This window comes from Vulpes vulpes, chromosome 16 (assembly GCF_048418805.1).
Source record: "Vulpes vulpes isolate BD-2025 chromosome 16, VulVul3, whole genome shotgun sequence".
Taxonomy (NCBI): Eukaryota; Metazoa; Chordata; class Mammalia; order Carnivora; family Canidae; genus Vulpes; species Vulpes vulpes.
The window spans coordinates 73,525,500-73,549,962 of NC_132795.1; the positions used below are offsets into that span (position 1 = coordinate 73,525,500).

The 24,463-nt window shown below is 49.3% G+C and overlaps 1 protein-coding gene across 3 annotated transcripts in view; it reads left to right on the plus strand.

The window, feature by feature from the left end:
• FAM178B (family with sequence similarity 178 member B) overlaps positions 1 to 24,463 on the plus strand; it is a 108,397-nt gene that overhangs the window by 55,815 nt on the left and 28,119 nt on the right. For 2 of the 3 annotated variants that reach the window (XM_072742644.1, XM_072742645.1), the window contains exons 9-12: positions 8,073 to 8,187; positions 14,022 to 14,115; positions 14,383 to 14,559; positions 14,826 to 14,923. In XM_072742644.1, the coding sequence (XP_072598745.1) occupies positions 8,073 to 8,187; positions 14,022 to 14,115; positions 14,383 to 14,559; positions 14,826 to 14,923 (484 nt within the window). The remainder of the gene's footprint in view (positions 1 to 8,072; positions 8,188 to 14,021; positions 14,116 to 14,382; positions 14,560 to 14,825; positions 14,924 to 24,463) is intronic. The other variant, XM_025992521.2, reaches the window with a different exon arrangement.

Below are 24,463 nucleotides of genomic sequence, written 5' to 3' on the forward strand. Positions count from 1 at the left end.
TCTCTCTCAAATAAGTAAATAAATCTTTTAAAAATAGGGTTCGTTCTGTGTGTTGTACGTTCTGTGGGTTTTGGTAAATGTAGGACGTGTTCATCATTGCCGTATCATACAGAATAGTTTCGCTGCTCTGAATATCCTCTGTGCTCCCCCTGTTCTTTCCACCTCCTCTCCAGCTCCTCTCCAGCCAAACCCCTGGTAACCCCTGATCTTTTTATGGTCTCTAGAGTTTGCCTTTTCCAGGATGTAATATGGTTGGAATTATACAGTATGTAGCCTTTTCAGACTGGCTCCTTTCACTTAGCAATATGTATTGGAGGTTTCTCCACATCTTTTTATGGCTTCGTAGTTTTTTCTTTTTGTCACTCTATTTAATATTCCATTGTCTAGATGTACCACAGCTTGTTTGACCATTCACCTCCTGAAGGACATATTGTAGCTTCCAGTTTTTGATAATTATGAGTAAAGCTGCTGTAAACATTCATGTGCAGCTTTTTGTGTGGGCATACATTTTCAGTTAATTTGGGTTAATACCAAGGAGCACAATTGCTGGGTTGTATGGTTAGAGTATATTTAGTTTTGTAACAAACCACCAGATTGTCTTCCAAAAGGGCTGTGTTGCATTTCCACCAGCAATGAATGAGAGTTCCCATTGCTCCACATCCCCATCGGTATTTGGTATCTTCTGTTTCATTTTATTCTAGAGATCAGGAATATTCCAGGAATCTCAGGTTCAGAAATCCAAAGTGAAAGAAAACCTGGTGGGCCATGCATTCAGGGATGTTACTGGGAAGCTCTTGGTTGAGTCTAAATCAGTCTCATATTCTTGCTTTTTAAAGGTGAGAGGGTAGTTTGCTACTTACTACCTTCCTGAGTCATACTGAGGGGGCCTTGCATCAGTAAAAATAACTCAATCGTGCATCTTGAGGTAGGAAAGTGAGGAAGTGGTTGCCTAGAGTTGAGACGTGACAGCTGGGCCTCTGGCAGCCATCCTGGACCATGGGGTGATCTTGAAAAGGAGAGAATGGCGAGAATGGCAGAGTAGAAGACGGGTACCTAAGATCCTACAGATCAGTCAGGTCCCTGCACCAGTGTGGCCCACCTGCTTCCAGACTTTTTTGTCAGAGCGAAATAAAATTATAGCTTATTTAAGCCCAGGTAGGTTTTTTGTTTTGTTTTGGTCTTTTTGTTATTTGTAGCAGAACCTAGTTCTAGCAGCTATGGTAGTTCAGTGGTTTTGCACAATGCAAGTATGTCCTACACACTGGGGGCTAGGAATGCTCAACGGTGTTAGGTGACACCAGGCAGTGGTGTGAGTTACAGAGGGCAGGAGAGAGGAGAGGTGGCCTGGGGACGGCACCACCTACCCTGTACACACTCTCACTCTCATGAATAAAAGGACCAGGGACTGGCAGAGACTCTGGGTTGGGGGAGGGGAAGTTTCTAGGTGGGTGGTATATGTGGATGGGTGCTGTGTGTGTGTGTGTGTGTGTTGTAAGTATGGGTGGGATATGTGTGTGTGATATGTGTGTATGGATGTGTATGGATGAGTGTTGTGTGCATCATGATATGCAGTGTATGGGTTGTGGTATGTGGGTATATTTGTGTTGGATGAGTGGTTTCTGTGTCTGTGGTATGTGTGATGTGTGTACAGATGGATGGAATGTGTATAGTGTGGGTGTGGTATAGGTATGGTTGCAGAAGTGTGTGGATGGCTAGTGTGTGTGTGTAGTATATGGTGTGCATGTATAGGTGTGTATGTGTGTGGTGGTGGGTGCATTTTGTGGGTTTGTATGTGTGTATGAGTGTGTAATAGGTGGATATAGGGAGATGTGTGTGTGGTGGGTGGATATGGGGTGCATATGTTTGTGTGAGGGTGTGTATGTGGTGGTTGGGTATAGGGTAAATGTGTGTGTGGTGAGTAAATACAGGAGTGCGTGTATGTGTGTGTGTGTGTGTAGTGAGTAGATACAGGAGTGCATGTGTGTGTGTGGTGAGTGAACATGGGGGTGCATATGTATGTGGGGGGGGTGTGTGTGGTGGGTGGGTATAGGGTGTATATGCATGTGTGTGGTGGGTGGATATAGGGATGCATGTGTGTGTGACTGTGTGATAGGTGGGTGTAAATGTTGTATATGAGGCTGTGTGTGTGGTGGGTGGGATAGATATAGGGGTGCATGTATGTGTAGTGGGTGGATATAGGGGTCCATATGTGTGTGACAATGTGTGTGTGTATGGTGGGTGGATATAGGGGTTCATGTGTGCGTGAGAGTGTGTGTGGTGGGTGGGTGTAGGGTGTATGTGTGTGGGATGGTGTATGTGTGTGATGGGTGGATATAGGGGTGTGTATGTGTGTGGGAGTATGTGGCGGATGTAGGCTGGATGACAGCAAGGCAGGCAGGGTGTTGTAGGAGTGCCAGAAGAAGGGCCTTAGCTCAGGATGAGCAGGTGGAAAGGGAAAGTGAAGGGGTCAGTGGGGTGGGTTGCATGGCCGAGAAGCAACTAAAGAAGACTGGAAAGGATGTGGGTAGAGCGGTCTGGAGAAGGAACCGGTGGGGGTGAGAGGCAAGAAGAGTGAGTGGGTCACAGCTTTTCCAGGTCCTGGGCATGCAGTTGTCCGTGGTGAGAGGCCGCATCAGGGTCGGGAAAAGGCCAGCCTCCTTCCTGGGCTCACGCTATAGTTGGGACAGTGAGATATGCATGTTTTTAAAATATGGATTTAATGGAATTTTGTGTTTTTACCACATCCAAAGATCTCTCTGATGACATGACTCCATCCGCCTCAGACCAGTTGCTTCCTTGCCCTGTCTGCAGGATGGGTGTGGCATGGGCAGGCCGGGTCCGAGGACCCAGAGAGGGTTCGACAGGACCAGCCCAAGAGGGTTGTTGGCTTCTCATAGGATAGAAACCAAAGTGAGCCAGGAAGAAGTGAGAACGGAGTTTATCGAATAGTGTAATGAGAGAGGATTGCAGAGTGTGCGGGGGACCCAGAAAGGAAAGGGTCTGGGGTGAGCCTCTCCTTTGCTCAGGGTCTAGAGTTTTTGCTGAGGGTGGTACACAAGTACTCTCAGGCACCCAGGAACCAGTCAGAACAAGGACAAGCATCCAGGTGTCCTCCACTTCTGACAGAGTCACTTCTATCCAAGGGCCAGGGTCTTGGCATCAAGATGCCTAACGTCAGGGGTCTGGAACATGTTCCCAACAACCCCACCCAGTCACTGCTTCCGTGTTATCTACTGGGCCAGGAAACTCCAAAGAAATTGTGAACCCCTTGGCCTTTACAGTTAGGACACATGTTATTTGTACTAGAAGGTGTGTTTGAGGTGGGGCTGCAGGTCCTAGCAAGAAACAGGAAGAGGAGCCAAAAGCAGTCTCCTTGGAGTCCCCCCCCCCCCCCCCGTGTCCCTGTCTCAGGTGGGCCCCCCTCCCTCTTTCTGTAGTTATCCTCAGGCCTCCAGGCCTTGCACCCCCCAGCACCTCAGGCGCATGGCTGGACCTCACACAGTGAGGAATGGCAGCCTGGCCTCAGAGTGCTCATGGGGCTTCTCCTGTGCGTAGCTGTTCCCTGCACCACCCTGACCACCTTTCTTCCCCACTGTCTGTACCACCTGGCTTCACCTTGTGTGTTTGTTTTTCACATGTTTGGTCTGTTTCCCTGCTAAACCATCAGCTCCGTGAGACCAGGACTTTGTCTCTTTTGTTCACTGCTGGGCCCCCAGTGTTACAACAATGCTTGGTGTCCAGTTACTGTTTACTGAGCAAATAAAAAGTTTAAATAACTGGCTAAAGCTGATTGACTAAAGCCAGTGATATTGAGATGAGTGTAAATTTAAATACAAAAGTGCAGAGGCGCCTGGGTGGCTCAGTCAGTTAAGCATCTGCCTTTGGCTCAGTCAGATCCCAGGGTCCTGGGATGAAGCCCCACTCAGCAGGGTGTCTGCTTCTGAACCTCTCCCTCTCCCTGCCTCTTTCTCGTGGCGGCGTGCTCGCGCGCGCTCTCTCAAGTAAATAAAATCTTTAAGTAAGTAAATACAGGAGTGCAGAGGGAACAGTCAAGTCATCAAAATTGGGAGGATGAGAAATGGTAAAAGGGGCGTCTGGGTGACTCATTCGTTTAAGCAGTTAAGCGTCTGCCCCTTGGTCCTGATCTCATGGCTCAGGGGCTGGAGCCCCATCTGGCTCCACGCTTAGGGGGGAGTCTGCTTGGATATTCTCTCCCTCTCTCCCCCCACCCCCCTGCCTGTGCCCTCACTCTCAGTTTTTCTCTCAAATAAATCTTTTTTAAAAAATTTAAGATTTGTTGAAAAGAAAACCACATGCCCAAAATGGTGTCACTTAGACCGAGTCACCAAACTGGGGCTTAATACCTAACCTAAGCACGGTTTCAACCTCCCCCAGAAGTCTAAATCTGACAGGAATTTTCTGATAGGCACCAACAAGGTAATCTATCTGTATAATAAGCCCCCTGTCCTTCCCCCTAAGGGAAAGTGACCTTGCAGGGGACAGTCCTTTTCTTTTGCTAATAACTTCCTTGCCCCACCCTCCTTCCTATAAAAATCTTCCATTTTGTACAACTCCTTGAAGCTCCCCCTCTGCCTGCCAGATGAGGGGGCTGCCTGATTGATGAATCGCTTAATAAAGCCCATTTGATCCTTAAATTTACTTGGTTGGATTTTGTTCCTTAACAGATTGTAAACCTCCCCTAAGTTATGTCGTGAGTCCCACGCTCCAATTGGGATCTGGGCTCAGTCTGATGGGATGGTTGCTTGCTTTTCTTTAGGAACCAGCATCCCCCCATTAAGGCTGATGGGACACCTTCTCCTAGAGAACTGTGGCATCTCTAAGGTGGTGTCAAGAATCAGGACCCATGCAGATGGTTGGCCCCCAAGGGCAGCCACCCCAGAACATTCATTAACAACTAGATTCGGGGCAGAGGCTGGGAAGGGAGAGAAACAGACCAGAGTCTTGTGGACCCTGTGCCGTGTCATCTAACTGCTAAGGCCCAGGATGGAACCTGGTGGGCGAGAACAGATGACAAAGGCCTACGGAGGGGAGCTGCTGAGGCCAGCAAGTCGAGCCGAGGAGGTTCTTGGGATGTGTGTGGTTTTCCCATTCCCTGAAAGTGGTGCCAGGAGAGCGGAGGCGGTGGTGTTACGTGAAGTAACGCTTCTTCTGAGGCACAGATGGAAAAGTCACTTTTATTTTAGGCCCAATGCTTTTCCTCCCCTACTTCCCCCAAAGCATCAGTTCCATCCCAGGAGAACCACCCAAAGGGACACTTTCAGATTCTCAGCCTCTAAACAGAGCCCAGGAGCTCAGGGCTGTTAGCACTGGCATTTAAAAAGGCACAGGGCCCCCGATGCTCCCCTGGGGAATCACCTCAAACGACTGAGGTGTGGGTGTGGAAAAGTGGAGTTAGGGAGTTGGAGCTGGCAGCCTCAAGTCTGAGTTTTGTTCTGTGTCAGCTCTCCGGAAAACCCCCATTTGGGACAAACAGTGCTCAGGAAGAGCTGAGCGCATGGCCTAGTTATAGGCAGTGTTAATTATGGGCTCTCCCGCGCCTGTAGTCACTTAACCAATTTCCAGCGCTGTTGATTGGGCCTGATTTATCCCGAGGCATCCCAGGCGCCTCGCTCGGAAACTTCTCCTGCCACATTGGCCTGGGTCAAGCTGTGGTGTGGAGTAAGTGCTAGGTGGGGGCAAGGAGGGAGGACGGTGCCAGGCTCCAGTTTTGGAGCTGGTGGCACCTGCACTGCTGTCCCCAAGGGGCTTTTAAAGCACCTGATGCACTGCACAGGCTGAAGAGGAAGCGTGAAGGTGGCCGTGCACAGCACCTTTTGGGGTCCTAAGACTCCTGGCAGGCTGTCCTCACCCAGCTGGGCCTCCAGAGCCTCACCTCACCCTAGGCTGATTCTCTTTGCACAGGCATTCTCCCTCCCTGGAAAGTTCATTGGCCCGCCCACACATGCGTGCACCTACGTGCACAGTCCCCCAAAGGCCCTGGTAAACAGCTCTCCCTCTTTAGTGGAATCTCATTGTGTTTTGTAGACTTCATTCTTCTCAGCTGGTTTGTGAAGCGGGCAAGGGGTATCATTACTTTCACTTGTTAAGTTGCCTGAGAGGAAAAATAACAAACAAGAAAGGTTTTCCTCCTCCAAGAGTCTAATTACTTGTTGGGTGAGCCTCGACCCATATACGTTTCTAAAGAGAGACACCTGATGCCAACAGAGGCGATGTCCTTGGACAGGGTGCAGAGACCCTCTGCTGGCCGTTACCCCAGTTGGTGGCTCTGCAGCCATGCAAGACTGTTGCCAGAACTTCCAAGGAGTTTAGGATGCTGTGTTTCTTGCCTTGAGTAGCTGAACAGTCCATGCTCTCTCGAGCTTCTCTGCATTTGTCATTTCTGTGCCTTTGCTGGGTACATGCTTTCTTTCCCGTTAACCATGCCCTATTCCTCAGCCCCCCTCCTCTGCCCTTCCCTGGCCCCAAGTGAATTTCTCCTTTGAGCAGACTCTGTACCTTTCACCTGCTTTGGTTTTGTTATTATTATTATTTTTTTTTATGATAGTCACAGAGAGAGAGAGAGAGAGAGAGGCAGAGACACAAGCAGAGGGAGAAGCAGGCTCCATGCACCGGGAGCCCGACGTGGGATTCGATCCCGGGACTCCAGGATCGTGCCCTGGGCCAAAGGCAGGCGCTAAACCGCTGCGCCACCCAGGGATCCCTCACCTGCTTTGGATTTGAATTCACTCTCCTGTATTTTTTTTATTTGCCTGGCTCCCCCCCTCCCTCCTAGAGTGTGAGCTCCCTGAGGTCAAGGTCTCCAGCAGGCCACCTTTTTATCTTGGGCACCTAGCATGGTTCCAGCCCATGGAGGGATCCACTGAGGTGCGCCTTTCAGAGGAAACTTTCACCCCCAGAATGGCAAAGGGTTCAAGCATGTGCTACTAATGCGCTGCTAGCCTAGTTTCCAAGTTCTTGATCCTGACGCATCTGTCAAATTCAGCATTGTCAACAGTTCCTGACACTGCCAGATTATCTTATGGCTGGCCTTCAGTTTCCCTCTTACTCCGGTACTACTTGATCAGGTTTGTTTAGGGTTCTCTCCAGTCATTCATTCATTCTGCTTCCCCCCACATACCAGCCGCTCCTCCAGGCACTGGGTGTGCAGAGCAGCCCTGCCCTCGTGGAATTTACATTCTAATGGGGAGATGGGGACAAGAATTGAGTAAATCAATCAATAAGATGACATAGAAGAATGACAGTGTGGAGGCATGGACCCCACCTCTTGGTGGGGTGTGGAGAGGTCACAACACAGAAGAGCAAGTGGGAGGGAGACGGTTGCATCCATCTCTGGGAAAAATGATCCTCCACATTGTTTTTTGTTTTTCTAGTTTCCTGGTTCTGAAAATGTCCTTAAGTAGTCCGATAGAAGAAAAGCCCCGAGTACATAGGGTTTTTCCTCCTTGTTGGTGAGGTCAGATTACCGTTCGGGTTTTGTCAAACTAGTCAAGAGACCATGGAATTTTGAACTCAAGCTGGCTGTGAAGATGTGTCCCAGGCTGCAGGGAGTGCCCTGGGCTGGAATGGTGGACCTGGGAACACCCAGATGTTGCCGCAAAGGCAGCATCGTCGAGTCAGCAGTAGGCTTCGAGCTGGCCTCAGCTGGTAGTGGTAAAGGGCCCAGGGCTGCTGCATTGTGCATCTTCTGCATCTTGCAGTTTTGGAGGCCTCTGGATGAAGTCTCTTCATCTGGCTTAGCTCTGGGCAGCCCAGTGCCCCGACTGCTGCCTGATGGAACCAATCAGGGTGTCATCATCCCTGGGCCCTTGCAGTGCAAGGCGGCCAGAGCTTGAAGACAGGATAATGAACCATCAGGTTCACAAAGCTCCAGCAGATGTCTCAAAAACAACTGGTTGCTTGATTCCTCCAGAAAACACTTGTGGTGCCAGAAAATGTAGAAACTAAACCCCTTAGGCCAAGGGTTGTCACGCACAGGGGTATTCCCTCCTGTGGGAATAGTGAGCCTGTCTCCTTTGCCCTCCTTAACCCTCTGCCCTCCCTTGGCCTGACAGATGGAGACAAGTATTGGTGGTGCCCCTCGCTGCAGGAGGTCATGGAAGCATTTCACAGCCTGGGAGCCCACAGCCCTGCTCTGGGCCTGCAGGGCCTCTGCCAACACAGTGGGAGGTGAGTAATTCCCCTTCCTCACCATCCCTTATCTTTCGTTTGACAGTTGTGCATCTCACTTCAAGCCCAACAACTTGTATACATTAGATATGCGCAGGGTTTTCCATACCTATTATACTTCAGTCAAAATGTTAAAACAAAAAGCAAAAAACAAAAAAAGACCCAAAAAAGAGAGATGCATTCTTCTAAACATTTATTCATGCTAAAAAATATTAATTTAGGGGTGCCTTGGTGGCTCAGTCGGTTAAGTGTCTGTCTTCAGCTCAGGTCATGATCTTGGGGCCCTGGGATCGAGTTCCTCATCAGGCTCTCTGCCCCACAGGGAGTCTGCTTTTCTTTCTCTCTCTCCCTCTAGTCCTTCCACTTGTTCTTTCTCTCTCCCTCTCTCTCTCAAATAAATAAATCTTTTTTTAAAAAAAGTATTAATTTAAAGCATTTCCTATTCTAGGGGGAGTGAGAAGGAAGAAAAAAATCATAAGGTATTTCCTATTGTAAAAAGGTCATACCAATGTAATGGGCCATTTGTTGTACAAAAGCATTATTGCTTGTAGTATGCATACTTAGAGCCATAAACATTTTTAAGTTAGAAAAAAAGATTTCCTGTGATTATTACATAAAATTTATGTGCATTTCACGGGGATTAAAAAAAAATTGCCAAACTCCAGCTCTAGCCCACATAGTGAAGCAGAGTCTGAGGGATTATAGAACAACTACATACAAGCACCCGTGGATATGAGTATCGTACCATAAATGGCTAATGTTCACATAAATGACCATGCTCCCAGCTTCAGGGGGATGGAAGAACCAAGCAGAGATGAGTCTTGCTGCTTTGGCTGACATCCGCTCCTGCCCCTTGGTGACTCAGAGCTCTCACTGCCGGCCTCTTTTAGGACCTGTCCCAATCTCTCTGGTCTACCTCCAAAGCTTCAATTTTGGCCTGTTACCTAATATCAGCTCATGGCCAGCAAGGCACAATTTCACATGTAATTTCCACAATGACCAGTCTTGTTTTGTGGGCACCCTCTTTGTGCACTGGGCTGGGCTGGGTTAGGGGGGCTACTAATCTGCATACCCATTGTCCCTGCCCCCTAGGAGCGGAGCCATACAATACATAAATGACTATTGTTGGGTGGACAGTGACTAGGTCTGGGTTGTAAAAGTATTACATGTTATAAACTTGTTCTACAAATTATATTCAAACTCTTCCTTGATGACTCTTTGAGAAGACATTCAGGGTGTTTAGGGCCCTGGACAGCATTAGGTGGGATCCGGTCACCACCATCCTGGTGACAACTTTGGCCCCAGGAGGCACAAGGACCCTCTCCCTTGCCATGGCAGGCAGGTGGGTGTTCCTACACAGGGAAGGCCAAAGCTTTCTTAAGAACCTGTTCCACGACTCTGTTTAGTAATCGTCTGCCAAACCAAACCAGACTAAACCACACTCGCTCTGCTATAAATACCCCACGCATGTGCCAGCCTGCCTCACTCCTGCCCTGCTGCCTTCCCGCCGAGTTCCATATCTGGTGTAATAAGCCACTTGCCTCTTCCCCAACACAGAGCTTCAATCACACCGCCTTCTAGAATGACTTGCGGAAAGGATTACACTTCGAAAAACAAATGCAGTTTGAAGATGGTTCTTGGGAGGCCTGTGGGGCTCAGGAGACCTATTTCTAACTGTTCTGATGAGCACCTGGTGTCCACCTAGAAACTGAGAGGTGCCCTGGCAGACAGAAGCAGATAACTACCCAGCTGACTCTGCACCCTGCACAGGGCCACTTTCTCCCCCACACTTCTCCCTTCCCCAGGATTTGATGGCTTCCTGCTCCTAATGCTTCCAGGCAAATCCATCCTCTCTGAAGGCCACAGGGTGCAGGTGGGCATTAGAACTATGGCTGTTTAAATCTGCCACCCTCAAAATACTTGGAATCACAAACCCTAGCATGCAGACTTCTAGCTTGACCAGGCAGTTAGCCCCGGGGTAAGAGGAAGGACTCAGAACTGGCCCAGAGGATCTGGCCGTTGGCTTTAGGGGTGATTTTCTTGTGATGGCCCTGTAAGGACAGCTGGGACAACCTCCCTAGCCACTAGCCTGGGGAGATTTTTAGTTTTTTCCACCTGAACACAGCTTCCTTTTGAAAAGCACAGACACATCTTGAAACCCCTCCAGTGGCCTTCCTGAGATGTGGGGCAGCAGAGATGCTCGAGTGGGTTACCTGGACTGCTGGCTGGCTGCTGCAGTTGGGTAAACTCTGGGAGTCATAGGTTTGAAAGAGAGCTCTTCTAGACTATTTAGGAAGCATTGTGAAGATTCTGACATCTCCTCCACCAAGGATATGGCTCCTTCATAGACACATGGGCCACAAGAGGAACATCAGGACAGGCTGTCTTCTCCCCACTGTCTTCCTTGTCCTGTTCCTAACCAGGCTTAAGTTCATCCCATGCCAATTGGCTCCACGCCACCCACTGCTCTGTTAATTTCCAGGGATGCCCTGATCTGGGGCTCCCTGACAGAACAGATGCTCTGGGGGCTCCTCCAGGGCACCAACAGAGCCCTCCTATTGCCCAAGGCTGGAAATGAGGGGTTAGGGTATCTCTGCACGTGGCCCCACAACTGGACCATCTTTTTAGTATCTATGAGAAAGACAAGTCTTTTAGCATTTGTTCTTAATCTCAGATTTCCTTGAAACCCATCACCATCCTATCAAATGGTTCAAGATTTCCTTTCAGAAAAAATGGTTCAAGATCCTGTGGCTGGATCACGTGCTGTCTACCTTGTTGCAAACACGGTAGCCCTCTGCCCAGTGATGAGGCTGGGGAGGAAAGAATCAGGAGGATCTGTGGGGGCAAATGGGCAGAAGAGGGACCAGAGTGTGAAGACAGACCAGGAAGCAGAGCAAGAGGTTGAGAGGGGCTTGTGCCACACGGCTACTCAGACACTCTCCATCACGTGCCCCAGTCTCACCTGGGAAGGCAGGGGAGGTCCTTGGTCAGCAACAACTGGTCTAATAAGGCTGCTCCCAGGTTACAAAGCCCAGCTGAAAGTCCCAGTCAGATACACAGGACTGGTCACCAATCTGCTGTAGCCTAGTGCCAGAAACCTTCATCCACTTGGTTCTCTGATACGGCAGCCTGGCATAGAGGCCAGAAGGTAATAACTAAATGACAGTTAATCCATTGAAAGAGCATCCTGTCCAGTGTAGGGGAGGCTGGTCACTGGCCATCTCGGGATGGTGTAATTCAACCCAGGTAAAATATACTTCTCTCTCCCTTCCCATTAGCTCAGCATTGATTCAGCATTGACCTGGGCTCATAGAGCCTGGACTGGTCCAGCCTGCATGGTGGGGTCCTAACCACTGGGTGCCTTGATGATGGCTCTCAGTTACAGAGGCAGTTGTGCTCACATGCCTCTCTTACCATCCTCCTGCTGAGAATGTCAGCATACTGTACAGACAGTAACTCTATTATTTTCAACTCTTGGGGGAAACAAACCTAGAAACTGGGATAGAGGTCAGTGACGTGCCCTTCTCAAGATTACTTGTGAGTGTAGAACAGCGTCATCATAATCCAAACTCCAGCTCCTGGGTGCTGGCCACAGGCCAAGCCCTAACCCAGCCATCCAGGGGTCAGGGCTGAGGGGCAGAGTGGGACAGAAGAAGCACTTTGTTCATGGAGTCTAGTGGTGGGACCGTCTCGCTGTTAACCTGCCAGAGTCCAGGAGGAGAGTGAGATTGCTAGGCTGTGAATGCCTGTGCTCCTTGGCCTCCAGCTCAGAGCCTGGGGATGGAGGCCTGGGTATCAGCTGATACCGCGTCACAGATGCAGTTGGTTCAGTCAAGTGGTTCCTCAGAATCTTGGAAAGGCAGGGAATAAAGGACCACACTATATTGCCTGCTGTTCCCAAGGAGAGGCAGTACAGGGAAATGCTGGAGCATACACTGGGAGGCTGCCTGCCCTCTTTACTTGGGAGGTTGGCATTGCTTCCCAAGGAGAGGGCTGTTGTCACAGACACACTTCTCTCCCCTGCTCACGTTTTCCACACTCCTCCTACCTCTGGCAGCACCAGACTGTCTGAAAGCCCATTCCTCTTCAGCAAAGTCACAGTCAATTGTGTGCCTGCCCCCACCCTCTAGGAAGTCAGAAAGCATTCCCACTCATGGCTTCCATAACACATGCACGCTCACAGGCTGGAGCATACTGGAATGCCCCTCCTATACTGACATGGGGCTGGCAGGTGCCCAGATGTGCACATGCAGCCTTGCCCTTTTTCTGGTCCTTATAAATGCTGGACTCTGGAAGAATAGCCAAGCCCAGTCCTAACCCCTTGCCCCCCCACCCACCCAACTTTGATGTGTGGGGGCACCATTTCCCTGGGTGCCTAAAGATGGATTTCTCCTTCCCCTCTGAGACGCAGCACCAGCGCCCAGTAAAGAAGAGCAGAGACTTTTCCCTGGAGCCTGCAGGAACAGAGCTCTCCTCTTTCGTCAGTGGTCAGGCGGCTACCCTGGAGGCTGATGTGGTCAGCAGTGTTGCTGTCATCAATGCCTTCATTGTGGAGAGCCCACTGTTATCAGGAACTCCAAACCAGTTAATAAGAGTGGAAAAGTGGACGAGACAGCACAGGAAGCCTTGTCATAAGCTCACCTCAACAGTATACAGCAACCAACAATATGCATTTGTCCAGAGAGAAAGTCATTTAGTGAGACCAATCCTGCTCTGTTTCTATCCAGGGAATGTGCCTAGAAAGTCTGTGCATCAGTGGTGCAGCTCTGCTGTCCACTGGTGCCCCTCTCACTGTGAGCATCTGGCCACCCTGAGTCCAACTTTAGTCTTTAAAGAGCTGTTTGTTTGTCTGTTTGTTTTCATATGACCCTAAGCTCTAACTTCATCTCAACATCTCTAGGCTCAACCAGATCTGTTTCCACACTAGGGAAAAACTGGCCATGCTAGGCTTATTGGCAGACAGCATGTTAGTGTGAGACCTGTGGAGGGGTTCTCATTTTTACTCTGAATGTCCCCATATTACATGCTGACCTTGGAAACCAGCCCACATGTGGGCTGCAATGTGGTGTACTTTTCAGTGCGTGCAAAGAGTCACCATACCTGTATGGACAAAGAACTTTCTTGAGGAAGACTCTCTTGGGGCAGTGGAGTATGATTTTCTGGTCTTTGGGTCCCAGAAAAATCAAGCCAGAGGCCTGGCTGGAATGGGTTGGGATATGGCCCCCAGTGTTCCCCACTCCTGGTGTTCTTCCCCTTGTGTAGCTCTCACTCCCATGCTGAGTCTGGGTGGCCTGTGTGGACTGGAGAAATTAGGAGTGATGGGATGTCACTTCCAAGACCAGGTGATAAAGGCTGTGGCATCTGTCTCTGGCATTCCCCCTCCTCTCAGATGGCTTGCGTTGGTGGAAGCTGGCCCGTGATGTGAGGATTCCCTGTGGAGAGCCCTGGATTGTAAGGACCTGCTGGTGGGCACATTGCTGGGAAGCAGTTGTTCTAGCCCATTCGGGCCTGACATGACAGCAGCCCCACTCCCAATATTTTGGAGGCAATGTTCCAAGAAACTGTGAGCCAGAACCACCCAGCTAAGCTGCTCCCAGATTCTCAACTCTCAGAAACTGCATGACATGATAATCGTTTTTAAGCCTCTGTATTTTTAGGTCATTTGTTATGTAGCAGTAGATGACCAGCACACACAGAGCATTAGCCCCTCCAGGCTGAAGGGATCATCCACAGGCTCTCTGCTTCTGAGCAGTGGCAGGCCTCCTCTCTGCTGCAGTCCTCCCCTTGCATCCACCTCCTCCCATTTCCTTCCCTTTGCTTTTGTCTTACCTTAGAGTGCTTAAAAACAACATTAGCCTGAGCTGGAGTGAGCAGCAGGACACCCCCCCAGCGATTGCCTTGGACATTAGCCTGAGCTACATCTGTAAGGTGAGTCAGACAGCAGTTTGATGCAGTAGGTACCATGAAGCACCCACAGTGTGCTCAGCACCACCGTACAGGCACCATGCTGGCTGCTGGGACCAATGCTGCAGAAAGCGCATGGTCCCACAACTGGGCCTGCCATCTGAGTACCCTGTGCAGGGCCTGACTCTGGGTCTTGTGTTTGGTTTTCTCAGCTGCTGCCTAGCCCCTCCTGCCCTGCCTGGCCTCCTCCTAGGAGGCCATCCCTGCCCTAGCACTCTCTCCACTCTCCAGTTCCTGGCACTGTGTGCCCTCACCCAGCCAGTGGCCTACACTGATGGGGACCTCTTGGGCCTGATTGAGTTGCTGTGCCAAGCTGGCCTAGATGTGGAGCTCCGCCTGCTGCCCAAGACCGATCTTCAGCAGCTTCTGCTCCTGCTCCTTCAGAACATCCAGGAGTGGCCAGGGAAGGTAACCATGCCCCCTGACCCCCATCCCCTGCAGCCAAAGCCCAAGCCCTAGCCGCCTCATATGGCCTTGTCACTAGGGACTAAAGTTGCAACTCAAGTCACTAAATGGGAATAGCAGGCTTGGAGGTAAGCAGGATGCCAAGGAAACTTCCCTTTCACCCTGGCCTCCGTGACCCCCCCTTCTCCTTACTCTAAGTGGACTGGTGGAGAAGTCAGGGTGGAAGACCGCCCTCCTGCAACCCACCTTGATGCCTGCTGTCCTCACAGCTCCAGCAGCTCTGCTGCACCCTGAGCAAGGTGTCAGGTCACCACCACAACCTGCTGGCACTCGTGCAGTTCTTCTTGGACGTGACCTCTCGAAGCAGGTGGGTGCTCCTCCACCTCTGCCTCCTCCCTCTGACACTCATCCCTTCCCCTGGGACAGGGTGGGCTGTGGGGATCCAGAATCCTCCCCTTGAGTCCCAACAAACCTCCCCCTCCTGCCCAATCTCTAAAACCCAGGAGAAAGAACTAAAAATACAACCCACTAATGAGTTCATTACTAAAGGAAAAAAGCCTAATTTTCTTAACATAGTCTTATTAGCAAAACAATTGTCTTATACAATTAGCTTCTGCCTGCATCGCCGCCCCCCCCCACCCCTGTTCCCACCCCTCCCCACCCCCGCCTGCTGCTCCCAGTCCTTGGTAGAGGGTTCCTTCTTGTCCTTCAGACCTCCGCAGCATTATGTCCCCTCATCACTCCTCCCCTGTCCCCGCTCCCAAACTCTCAACATTCTGCTTTATTTTCTGCACAGCATGGCTTTCTGCCAGAAGTTTTCTTACTGTTTGTTCCTTATTTATGGTGCCTGTTCTCCACATTACCTCCAGTATGGAGTCATGGCCATATCCTCCAGCATCTAGAACAGCGCCTGACACAGTCAGCACTCTGTAAATTCTTTTCTTTTCTTTCTTTTTTTTTTTTTTTTTTTTTTGTAAATTCTTTTCAAATGAATGAACAAGGTGAACAAACAGCCCACTGGGAGATGAGACCCTTGCTCTGGACCTGGCCCACCCAGTCTCTCCTCTCCTCCTTCCTTCCCCCACTGTAGGCCACAGCCATAGGGAAGTCCTTGTCCTCTCTGGAGCAGATCACTCCTTATCTCTCCTCTCCTCCCATCTGGAATGAGGGCCCTCCCCACCCTTCCAACCAGGCCTGTTCTGGGACCTTTCAAGTAACCCTCCGCTGGGGCCATTCCCCTGCAACTCCCTCCCCAGGGGCAGCTTCTGGAAGCCGGCTAGGCATTCCATTCAAACCCATATCCCCAGGGCCCTGCTGGGTGCAATCATCCTGAGCTCAGCTTCAGTCCTGAGAAGGAGAGTTCAGTCCCTTTCTGTGAATCTGGTTGAAAGAGAGGAGGCCTCTCCACAGCCCTTAAAGGGAACTTGTTGCTCTATACTTGAAAGAACTGGGCTTCTAGAAGCTCTGAGAACTTTAAGCATGAGCACCAGAGTAGTACCTTGGTGGGCACCATCTACATTAAGCCCAGATGCATGGGACTTCTTTCCAAATGATCTAAAGAAGCTGACCTCTGTCTCCAGGCTCCCTGCTCAACCCCAAACAGCTAGCCCACTGTGTTGCAGAGTCAGAAATTGTCATCTTAGAGGTCTCTCCCACCCCAGCCCATCATGCCATGAAGCCATTAGCTTCATCCTAAATCCTGTCCATTCTGATTTCCAAATCCCAAATTCTTGTTTGTGATTGCCTGTCCATGTCAGTTCCGTAAAAACAGGCACCTGTCTGGGTCTCAGCCACCTCTGTCCCACCTGCTCCTGCTTTCATGTCATGTCTCTCACCTGGATGAACGCTGGCAGTGGCAATCTGTCCCCTCCTCCCTCAAAGTCTGTCCATTCTGTGGATACATGGGATTATTGTATCTCTGCCTTACCTGGAATAACCAAGTCCAAATGCTTCCAGGGCAATGGTGTCCAGCCTGTTTCCTATTTGCTCCCAATAGGCCACATTATTTGTACTTGTTTTTCTTTCTTTCTTTGTTTCTTTTTTTTAAGTACCCTCCTTGCCTAATGGGCTTAAATTTAACCCACAACCCTGAAGTTAAAAGTTGCATACTCTACCAACTGAGCCAACAAGGCACCCGTTTTTCTCATTCATGTGTACACATACATGCACACACACATATATGTATATACATACACATGTATGTGTACTTTTACGTACATATACGTGTATGATGAACATTCTTTTTCTTAGCTGTATAGTGTCCCCTAGTCTACACACAGCTCCCTAATCTGGATAGTCATGCAGGGCACCAGCTTTGTACATCTGTGCAAATGTTTCTAGAGGATAAACTCTTTGAAGTGAGACTGCAGTCCTAAGGTATATACATTTGAAATTTGGCTTCCAAAAAAACTGTATCAATTAATAATACCATCAGTGGACATGAAAATGTCTGTTTCTCTGCTAGTATTCTGTTTTGTTTTGAAGTTTTAGTCAATTTGTGAGAAATGTCATCCTGTCGTTCTGATTTTTATTCCTCTGATTGCCAACGAAATTGAGAATCCTTTCATGTTTATTGGCCTTTTTTGTTTCTCTTTTTGTAAACTATATCTTGATGCCTCTTGCCCACTTTTCTGTGGAGCAATTAATCTTATTACTTTAGTAATAATTGCTTATATATGTTTCAGCACTCTATTTTTTTCTTCTAAGTCTATACATCATTTTTTTTTGTTACATCACACTTTTAAACTTTTGTGCATGATATCTTTTGGCAAACTAAGGTTTTGGGTTTTTTATAATTTTATTTTAGAATAGATTTAGCTTGACAGAAAAGTTATATGGATGGTATAGAGAGCTGATTCTAATTGAATCTGTCTTGAAAAGAAAAGCCTTCCCTACCCGAGATCATAAAAATATTAACTTTGTTACTATTGGTTCTTAATCCTATCTGGAATCTGTTTTTCAAAGATAAGAGGTAGGGATCTAATTTGATTTTTTCCACCTCTGAAGAGCCAATGAGGCCAACACCAACTCTTTTTTGTCTTCATAATCCACCTTTCCCAGCCGATTTGAGAGACTACCTTCATCATATCCTAAATTTATGATGTTGTTCATCTGTTAATTGAATCAAATTGATTTCAGCGATCTGTGTCATTTATGGGGATGTCTTTGTAGCTCCAGGGCCTTTGCTAAGTGTTCCTTCAATGCCAGGAGTGAATATAATAGGACAGCCTCACCTCACTTTCAAACAGACGCATCAACTACGGTGATTAATTCCTGCCACAAGCTTTGCTAAAAAAGAAGGATGGGGGGGCACCTGGGTGGCTCAGTGGTTGAGCATCTGCCTTCAGCTCAGGGCGTGATCCCAGGAGCCTGCTTCTCCCTCTGCCTGTGTCTCTGCCGCTCTGTCTCTCTCATGAAAAAGTAAAATCTTAAAATCTTAAAAAGAAAGAAAGAAAGAAAGAAAGAAAGAAAGAAAGAAAGAAAGAAAGAAAGAAAGAAAGAAAAAGAAAGAAGGAAGGAAAGAAAGAAAGAAAGAAAGAAAGAAAGAAAGAAAGAAAGAAAGAAAGAACAAAAGATGGATGGGTATTATCTATTTATTTATATTAGATAAAGCATTCAAATAGAACAAAATTCAAAAGGCACCCAGGAGCACCTATTGAAAATGTACCCCTACCGTAGCCACCTAGGCTGCCTCCATGTCTCATCTATGCTTCCCTGAATGTTCTCTCCGCCCTGCTTTTCACTTCAAGGTATGTTTTGGCAGTCATTCCAAATTGGATCAGAAAGAGCTTCTAATTCTTCTTTACAGCTTCACTGTATTCACTGTGGTCTTTAGCTAGCCACCCCCCCCCCCCGCCCCCGCCCCACCGCCTGCTCCCTGTGGTAGCAACGTTGGAGGAGCTTGCTGGCAGCCTTGTTAGGCCCTCGTGGTGGCTGCCCCACTGGGCTCAGTGCCCAGACTGACCCCAGGAAGGAGGACGTATTGTACATTCTGTCACATTCTTAGTCTACTGACTGGTTAAGCACAAAGCGAGAACTTCCACCAAGATTTGTGTGATGTGCACGTGTGCATGGGCACACACACACACATACACACATACCCTGCTCCCAACCTTGTTGACCAAGACTTCAGGGATGCACTGTAAATTTAAGGCATAGTTGAGCTCAACTATGAGAAATGAAAGTAAATACTAGAGCAAACCATTTGAAATAGAGCCAATAGGAAGACTTTCCCTTGGAAGAGAGTCTGTTTTGGGAATCGGCCCCTCTGGGGTAACTCTGGGGGCCTGTGGGAAGGGGACTTGCCCTTCGAGCTTCTATGCAGGGTCTCCAGCAAGTGTTGTGAGTAAGTCTCTGCAACCACTCCGAGGAACCCTTTTAGTGGGAGGGCGGAGGCTCAGGGTTGCTTTCACTATGCTGCAGGCTGATGTTTGCAGGCCCCAGGCCCCACCTCCTTCACCACCCCCGAATGTTTATTAAATGTCCCGCGTATGCTGTTCAACTGTGGCATCCAGAGTAGAGGAGAAGATGAAACCGGCTTGAGCAGGCTGCCAGATCAGCCAGGTTCTGACCAGCAAGGAGGCAGCTGGCTGCTCACGTACAAGTGCAGGAGCCCTGGGAGAAAGTGGCCTTCAGAGTCTTCAGGTCTTTGTACACTGGGGATAAGAGCCAGGACACATGGGGCGCCCCATAGCTTTCCCCCATGTTCCTTCATGTACCCAAGCTGGGTGAGGCTGCTCCCTCCCCTCAGGGAGGGGCCAGGGCCTGCACCTTCCTCGTAGGGTGTCCTGTCCCCACCCTTGCATCACCTCCACCCCACCCCCGCCTCGCCTCTGTACAGGCCCTAGACCAGTTCATTCTCCCCCAGCCTGTCTATCCTTGACTCCTTGCTCCACCATAACTCCCTCCCCATGCGTCACCACACGTATCCTGTCCCTCCTGGGCCCCTGACCCCTCTGGCTGACCAGGACTCATTCAGAACTGCTGGTCAGCCTCCTTGGGGCCCTCAGCAGATTCCAGACATCACCACACTTCCTGCTACTAAAATCTCTCCCCTCTCTCTCTCTCTCTCTGTCTCTGTCTCTCTCTGTGTGTGTCTTTCATGAATGAATAAATACATTTTTTAAAATCTTTAAAAAAAACGGGGCGGGGGGGTGTGTGGATCCCGGGGTGGCTCAGCGGTTTGGCACCTGCCTTTGGCCCAGGGCATTGTCCTGGAGACCTGAGATCAAGTCCCACATCGGGCTCCCAGCATGGAGCCTGCATCTGCTCTCTCTCTCTCTCTCTCTCTCTCTCTCTCCCCCCCCACTCCCTTCTGTATGTGTGTGTGTGTGTCTTTCATGAATGAATGAATAAATCTCTTTAAAATCTCTACTCTAGCAAACAGCACTGCCCCTTGTTTCTCTACACATAACCTAGTTGACCCACGACTCACCACCTTCCTTCTTGCTCACCTGACCTCCCATATCAGGCACCAACAGTCCTGCCCCCTCCAGACCTATAGTCATCCCTTTTCCTGTGCCTTTCATTTTTTATTCTCTAATTCTTCCTCAGCAAATATATGCACTCGTGCATCTCCTACCTTAGAGGAGCAGTTCTGCTGCCACCCTCACCCCTACAGCTCCTGCATCTCCCTACCCTCCTTTACTTCATTCACCCAGAATAGTCACTCTGAACCCTGCCCACCCTAACACAGAATGAATTCTTCAGAGCTCAGAGTGTCATAGGGAATTCTCACATAAGAAAACAAGACATTTCAGGCTCTGGGGGTGGACAAGGCCAGAACATTCTAGAAGGAGGCAGCCAAGGTCCCCCAACTCTTAGAATTTTAGAAGGTCTCAAAATCCGGAGGAATTAGAGGCAGGATGAAGGTCATGTCTAGGGGCAGAGGGGCCATGCTGGAACCAAGAGGGCAGCAAAAAAAAAACAATAAAGCCAGGAGTGTGAAGGATTGTGGCTGAAGAGGATTTGGCTCACCTTTATGAGTGGGCATGCATGTAGGGGGTGATAGAAATGACCTAAAGACCCAAGAGTATGCCTGGGTGGCTCAGTGTTTGTGTGTCTGTCTTTAGCTCAGGGCATGATCCTAGGGTCCTGGGATCAAGTCCCACATTGTGCTCCCCACAGGGAGCCTGCTTCTCCCTCTATGTCTCTGCCTCTCTCTCTTGTCTCTCATGAATAAATATTTATATAAAAAGAAAAAAAAATGGGATCCCTGGGTGGCGCAGCGGTTTGGCGCCTGCCTTTGGCCCAGGGCGCGATCCTGGAGATCCAGGATCGAATCCCACGTCGGGCTCCCGGTGCATGGAGCCTGCTTCTCCCTCTGCCTGTGTCTCTGCCTCTTTCTCTCACTGTGTTCCTATCATAAATAAATAAAAATTTAAAAAAAAAAAAGAAAAAAAGAAAAAAAAAAAGCAAGGAGTAGAGGAGATGCACGTCATCTGGTACTCTAGCCAAACTGCCTTATCACTACTGACCTAATGACCCTTTCTCAGGATCAAGCTTATTGTTTTCTTCCTTGGCTTCACAGTATCATTCCCCAGACTCCGCTTCTTTGGTCCATCCTTCTCAGCTGCCATCATCTAATTCTTTCCTCCACTGCTCCTTAAGCCTCGGTTTGCGGGGAGATTCTGCCCCAGTCCCCCTCCTTTAGTCACACCACACACTACTTTGCTATCAGGCTGGGCGCTGTGGTGCTCTGTTCATAGGCCTGGCTTTGGGTCTCTGGCACCCCTTCCCCAGCTGCTGAGTGTCGCCCTGCCAGCCCACCCCAGAAATTGCCTTGCAGAACATGGTTACCTTATCTGAGGCAAGATGCCTTTCTTGGGAGAAGCCCAATGCCTGCCCCTCTGCCTCAGTCCGGGATGTCTCTGAAGGACATTGTCAGCTCCAGAGGTCCTTGTGGGGTCAGCCAAGGGCTTTGCTGTGACTGTGTATTCCAGCCTGGCTTTCTCCTTTGGTTCATAGCTGCTTCCTTCATCCCCACAGGAAGTCATCCCAAGAGCACCTGTCTCCTCTTCTCCTGCCATAAATTCCCTTCATGCTCACCTCCATCTCAGATTACACCTCCTAGGGGCACTGGACTTGAGACCCCACCTCCTCCATATCCATGGCTGCAACTCCAAGCACATGCCAGGGGCTCCCAAGTTGATACCTTTGGCCAGACTTTCCTGCTAAGCACCAAATCTGCATGGACAAGTATTTCAGGTTTAGCATGTCACCACCTTCTCCTGTCTTCTGTGGCTCCATGACCGTGTCAGCACCTGCCCACTCTCTAAAGCCTGGAAGTATGGGGTCACCCCTTGTCCCCTCCAGCTCCTCCTCCCCAACAACAGCCACCTCTCCCATCACCTTCACACAGTTCCAGATCTTACCACAGCACCCCTGGATTGCTACCTCCTTCCAGACTGTCCCCCGTCTGACCCATGCTTGCACTTGCACTGTCCGGTGGTGTGGCCTCCCTTGAGATGCAGAGCCAGCCACATCACTACTTTGCTTCATTAAAATCCCTCAGGCATCTGTCCTCAGGATGAAATTCAAACAGTGGCAATACTAGGACTCTTGTGTCCTATTTCAAAATCGTATTTTTTTTTTAAAGATTTATTTATTTATTTATTATAGACAGAGAGAGAGAGAGAGAGAGGTAGAGACACAGGAGGAGGGAGAAGCAGGCTCCATGCCGGGAGCCCGACGGAATCGATCCCGGGACTCCAGGATCGCACCCTGGGCCAAAGGCAGGCGCTAAACCACTGAGCCACCCAGGGATCCCCTCAAAATCGTATTTTATCCCCTGCCCAGCGTCCCAGGCAGCCTCCCATGCTCTAGCCACCTCAACTCATGATTTGTCTCGGAGCCTTTCAGCATCAATTCTGTCTTCCCTTATTCCTCTCCTCCTCTTTGCTTGGTTAGCACTTCCTCACCCTCAAGACTAGGCTCAGACCAAGGTATCTCTCCAGAAATGCCTCCTTCACAGGTCCTGACTGTCAGCACTTTTGCTGACTGGGATGTGGGCATCTTGAGGGAGGAGCTGGGACTTTGCCCTCTGGGCCCTTGGAGCCTGATAGGGAGGCGGGAGTCGAGGGAATGCCAGTGGAGCGGTTGTTTCTGGAGGGCAGATCTCAAAAAGCACAGAGTTGGTTTTTAGTAGCCAATTCCAAAGAGAGAGATGGCTCAGGCAGACTCGGAGATGGTGTGGTACCACTTTGCACACTGCAAACCAACCCAGTAAGGAAAAAGTGGGAAATGTCTAAAGGCTACAGGGGCTGCACCAAAAGCTCAAGCATGATCTCGGACTTCAAAAGATGTGGAAGATGGAGAGTGGGACGCAAAAACAGCAGATGGACAAACAGCATGGACCAGTGATGCTGCCGGTGGAGAAAACTAAGTCCCACAGAACGGGCTTCCATATAGTTGTTTTCGAGGCAAGGAGTGCTGTTTGGTGCTGGCAGTGATATATTGACACTGATGAAGAGAGAACGACACTACATAATTCCTATTTTGCTTCTTTTCTCTGACAAGGAGCATAATTTTTCATCTGGACTCCACTATTGATCAAAGGGAATTGAAGCCTAAGACAGCACGGGAGGAGACCGTGTGTCTGCATCCAGCTGTGTGGAATGGGTTTAAGTACCCTGTGGTACAAGGACGTTCCACATCAATCCTTTGAGAGGAGCAGATGGGGTCCCCTGAGTCCGCGGAGACCTTGGGAGGTAGGGAGGGACTATCCAGAAGGAGCATGGCGGGCTCGAGGCACGCCCCCCCCCCCATCATTCCCCAGGGATGGTTGTGAGCACATACACAGAGAAGGAAGCTCTGCTTTCTAGGATTCCTAAGAATAAATCATAGCAGACTAGCCTCATTTATGTTTTGACAGACCAACCAGAATAGTACTCTTGAGAGGACTGTCTGGGTTCTTGTAAGGCACTTGGTAGAGTCTACCGTCGTATCCTGAGGACAATGTAAGAAAGATGGGCTGAGCAATGCTGAAGTAGCTAGGCTCTTCACAAGGTGCTGCTGGCCATCAGAGTGCTGTCCTGGAGGGTAGGCCCCTAGGGCCCCCACGGTCTTGTCTTCCCTGACAGGTCGGTAGGGACAGACCCCATGTCTCAGATGAGGCCATTAATGGAGCAATAGTCAGATTCCTGCATGACATGAATACAACTGACAGGGAATGGAAGATCCCAGAAGATCTCAACAAACCATAATGACAGTCTGAGAGGAAAAGTGAGACCCAGCTACACAATTAACAACAAGATCTTGGAAATGGGATGTGACAGCAAGACATGTGAGAAAGACTTTGGGCTCAATCTGTGGTCTGTGTAGCATCACAGGGCAGCCAGGAAAAGCAGCATCCAGGCCAGCTCTGAGAACCTCACTGATGTTAACATTGACAACCCCCCAGGGTCTTCAGAGGACCCAAACCACAGTGGCAAAAAGATTCTGAGAGAAAAAGTGTGGCTGTTGCACCTGAAGAAGAGTTAGTTGTGGAAAATATGGCCACTTCCCTCAGGTATGTGGAGGGCCTAATTAAATGGACAAATATGCAGACATTAGATGGGGTGACTTTGTTTTTAATTAAGTTCTATGCCCAAAATGGGGCTTCAACTTATGACTTTTGACCCTGAAATTCAGTCTCATGCTCTACCAACTGAGCCAGTCAGGCACTGCCTAGGTGGGATGACTTTTTAAGATGTGTTCTAAGCCTAAAGTTCTGTGGGTTTCATCATAATACCAAAAAGAAAGAGGGAAGTAGAATGATAAGGAGGATGGGAGTTGGGTTGTAATTGTCCGTATGAACTTTGTTTAATAAATAATAGTAACTTTTTAATTTATATATGTGCAGGAAAGGACACATCAGAGGTGACGAAAACCACTTCCCCGACTTTCATCCCATAGCTTTGTTTTGCCT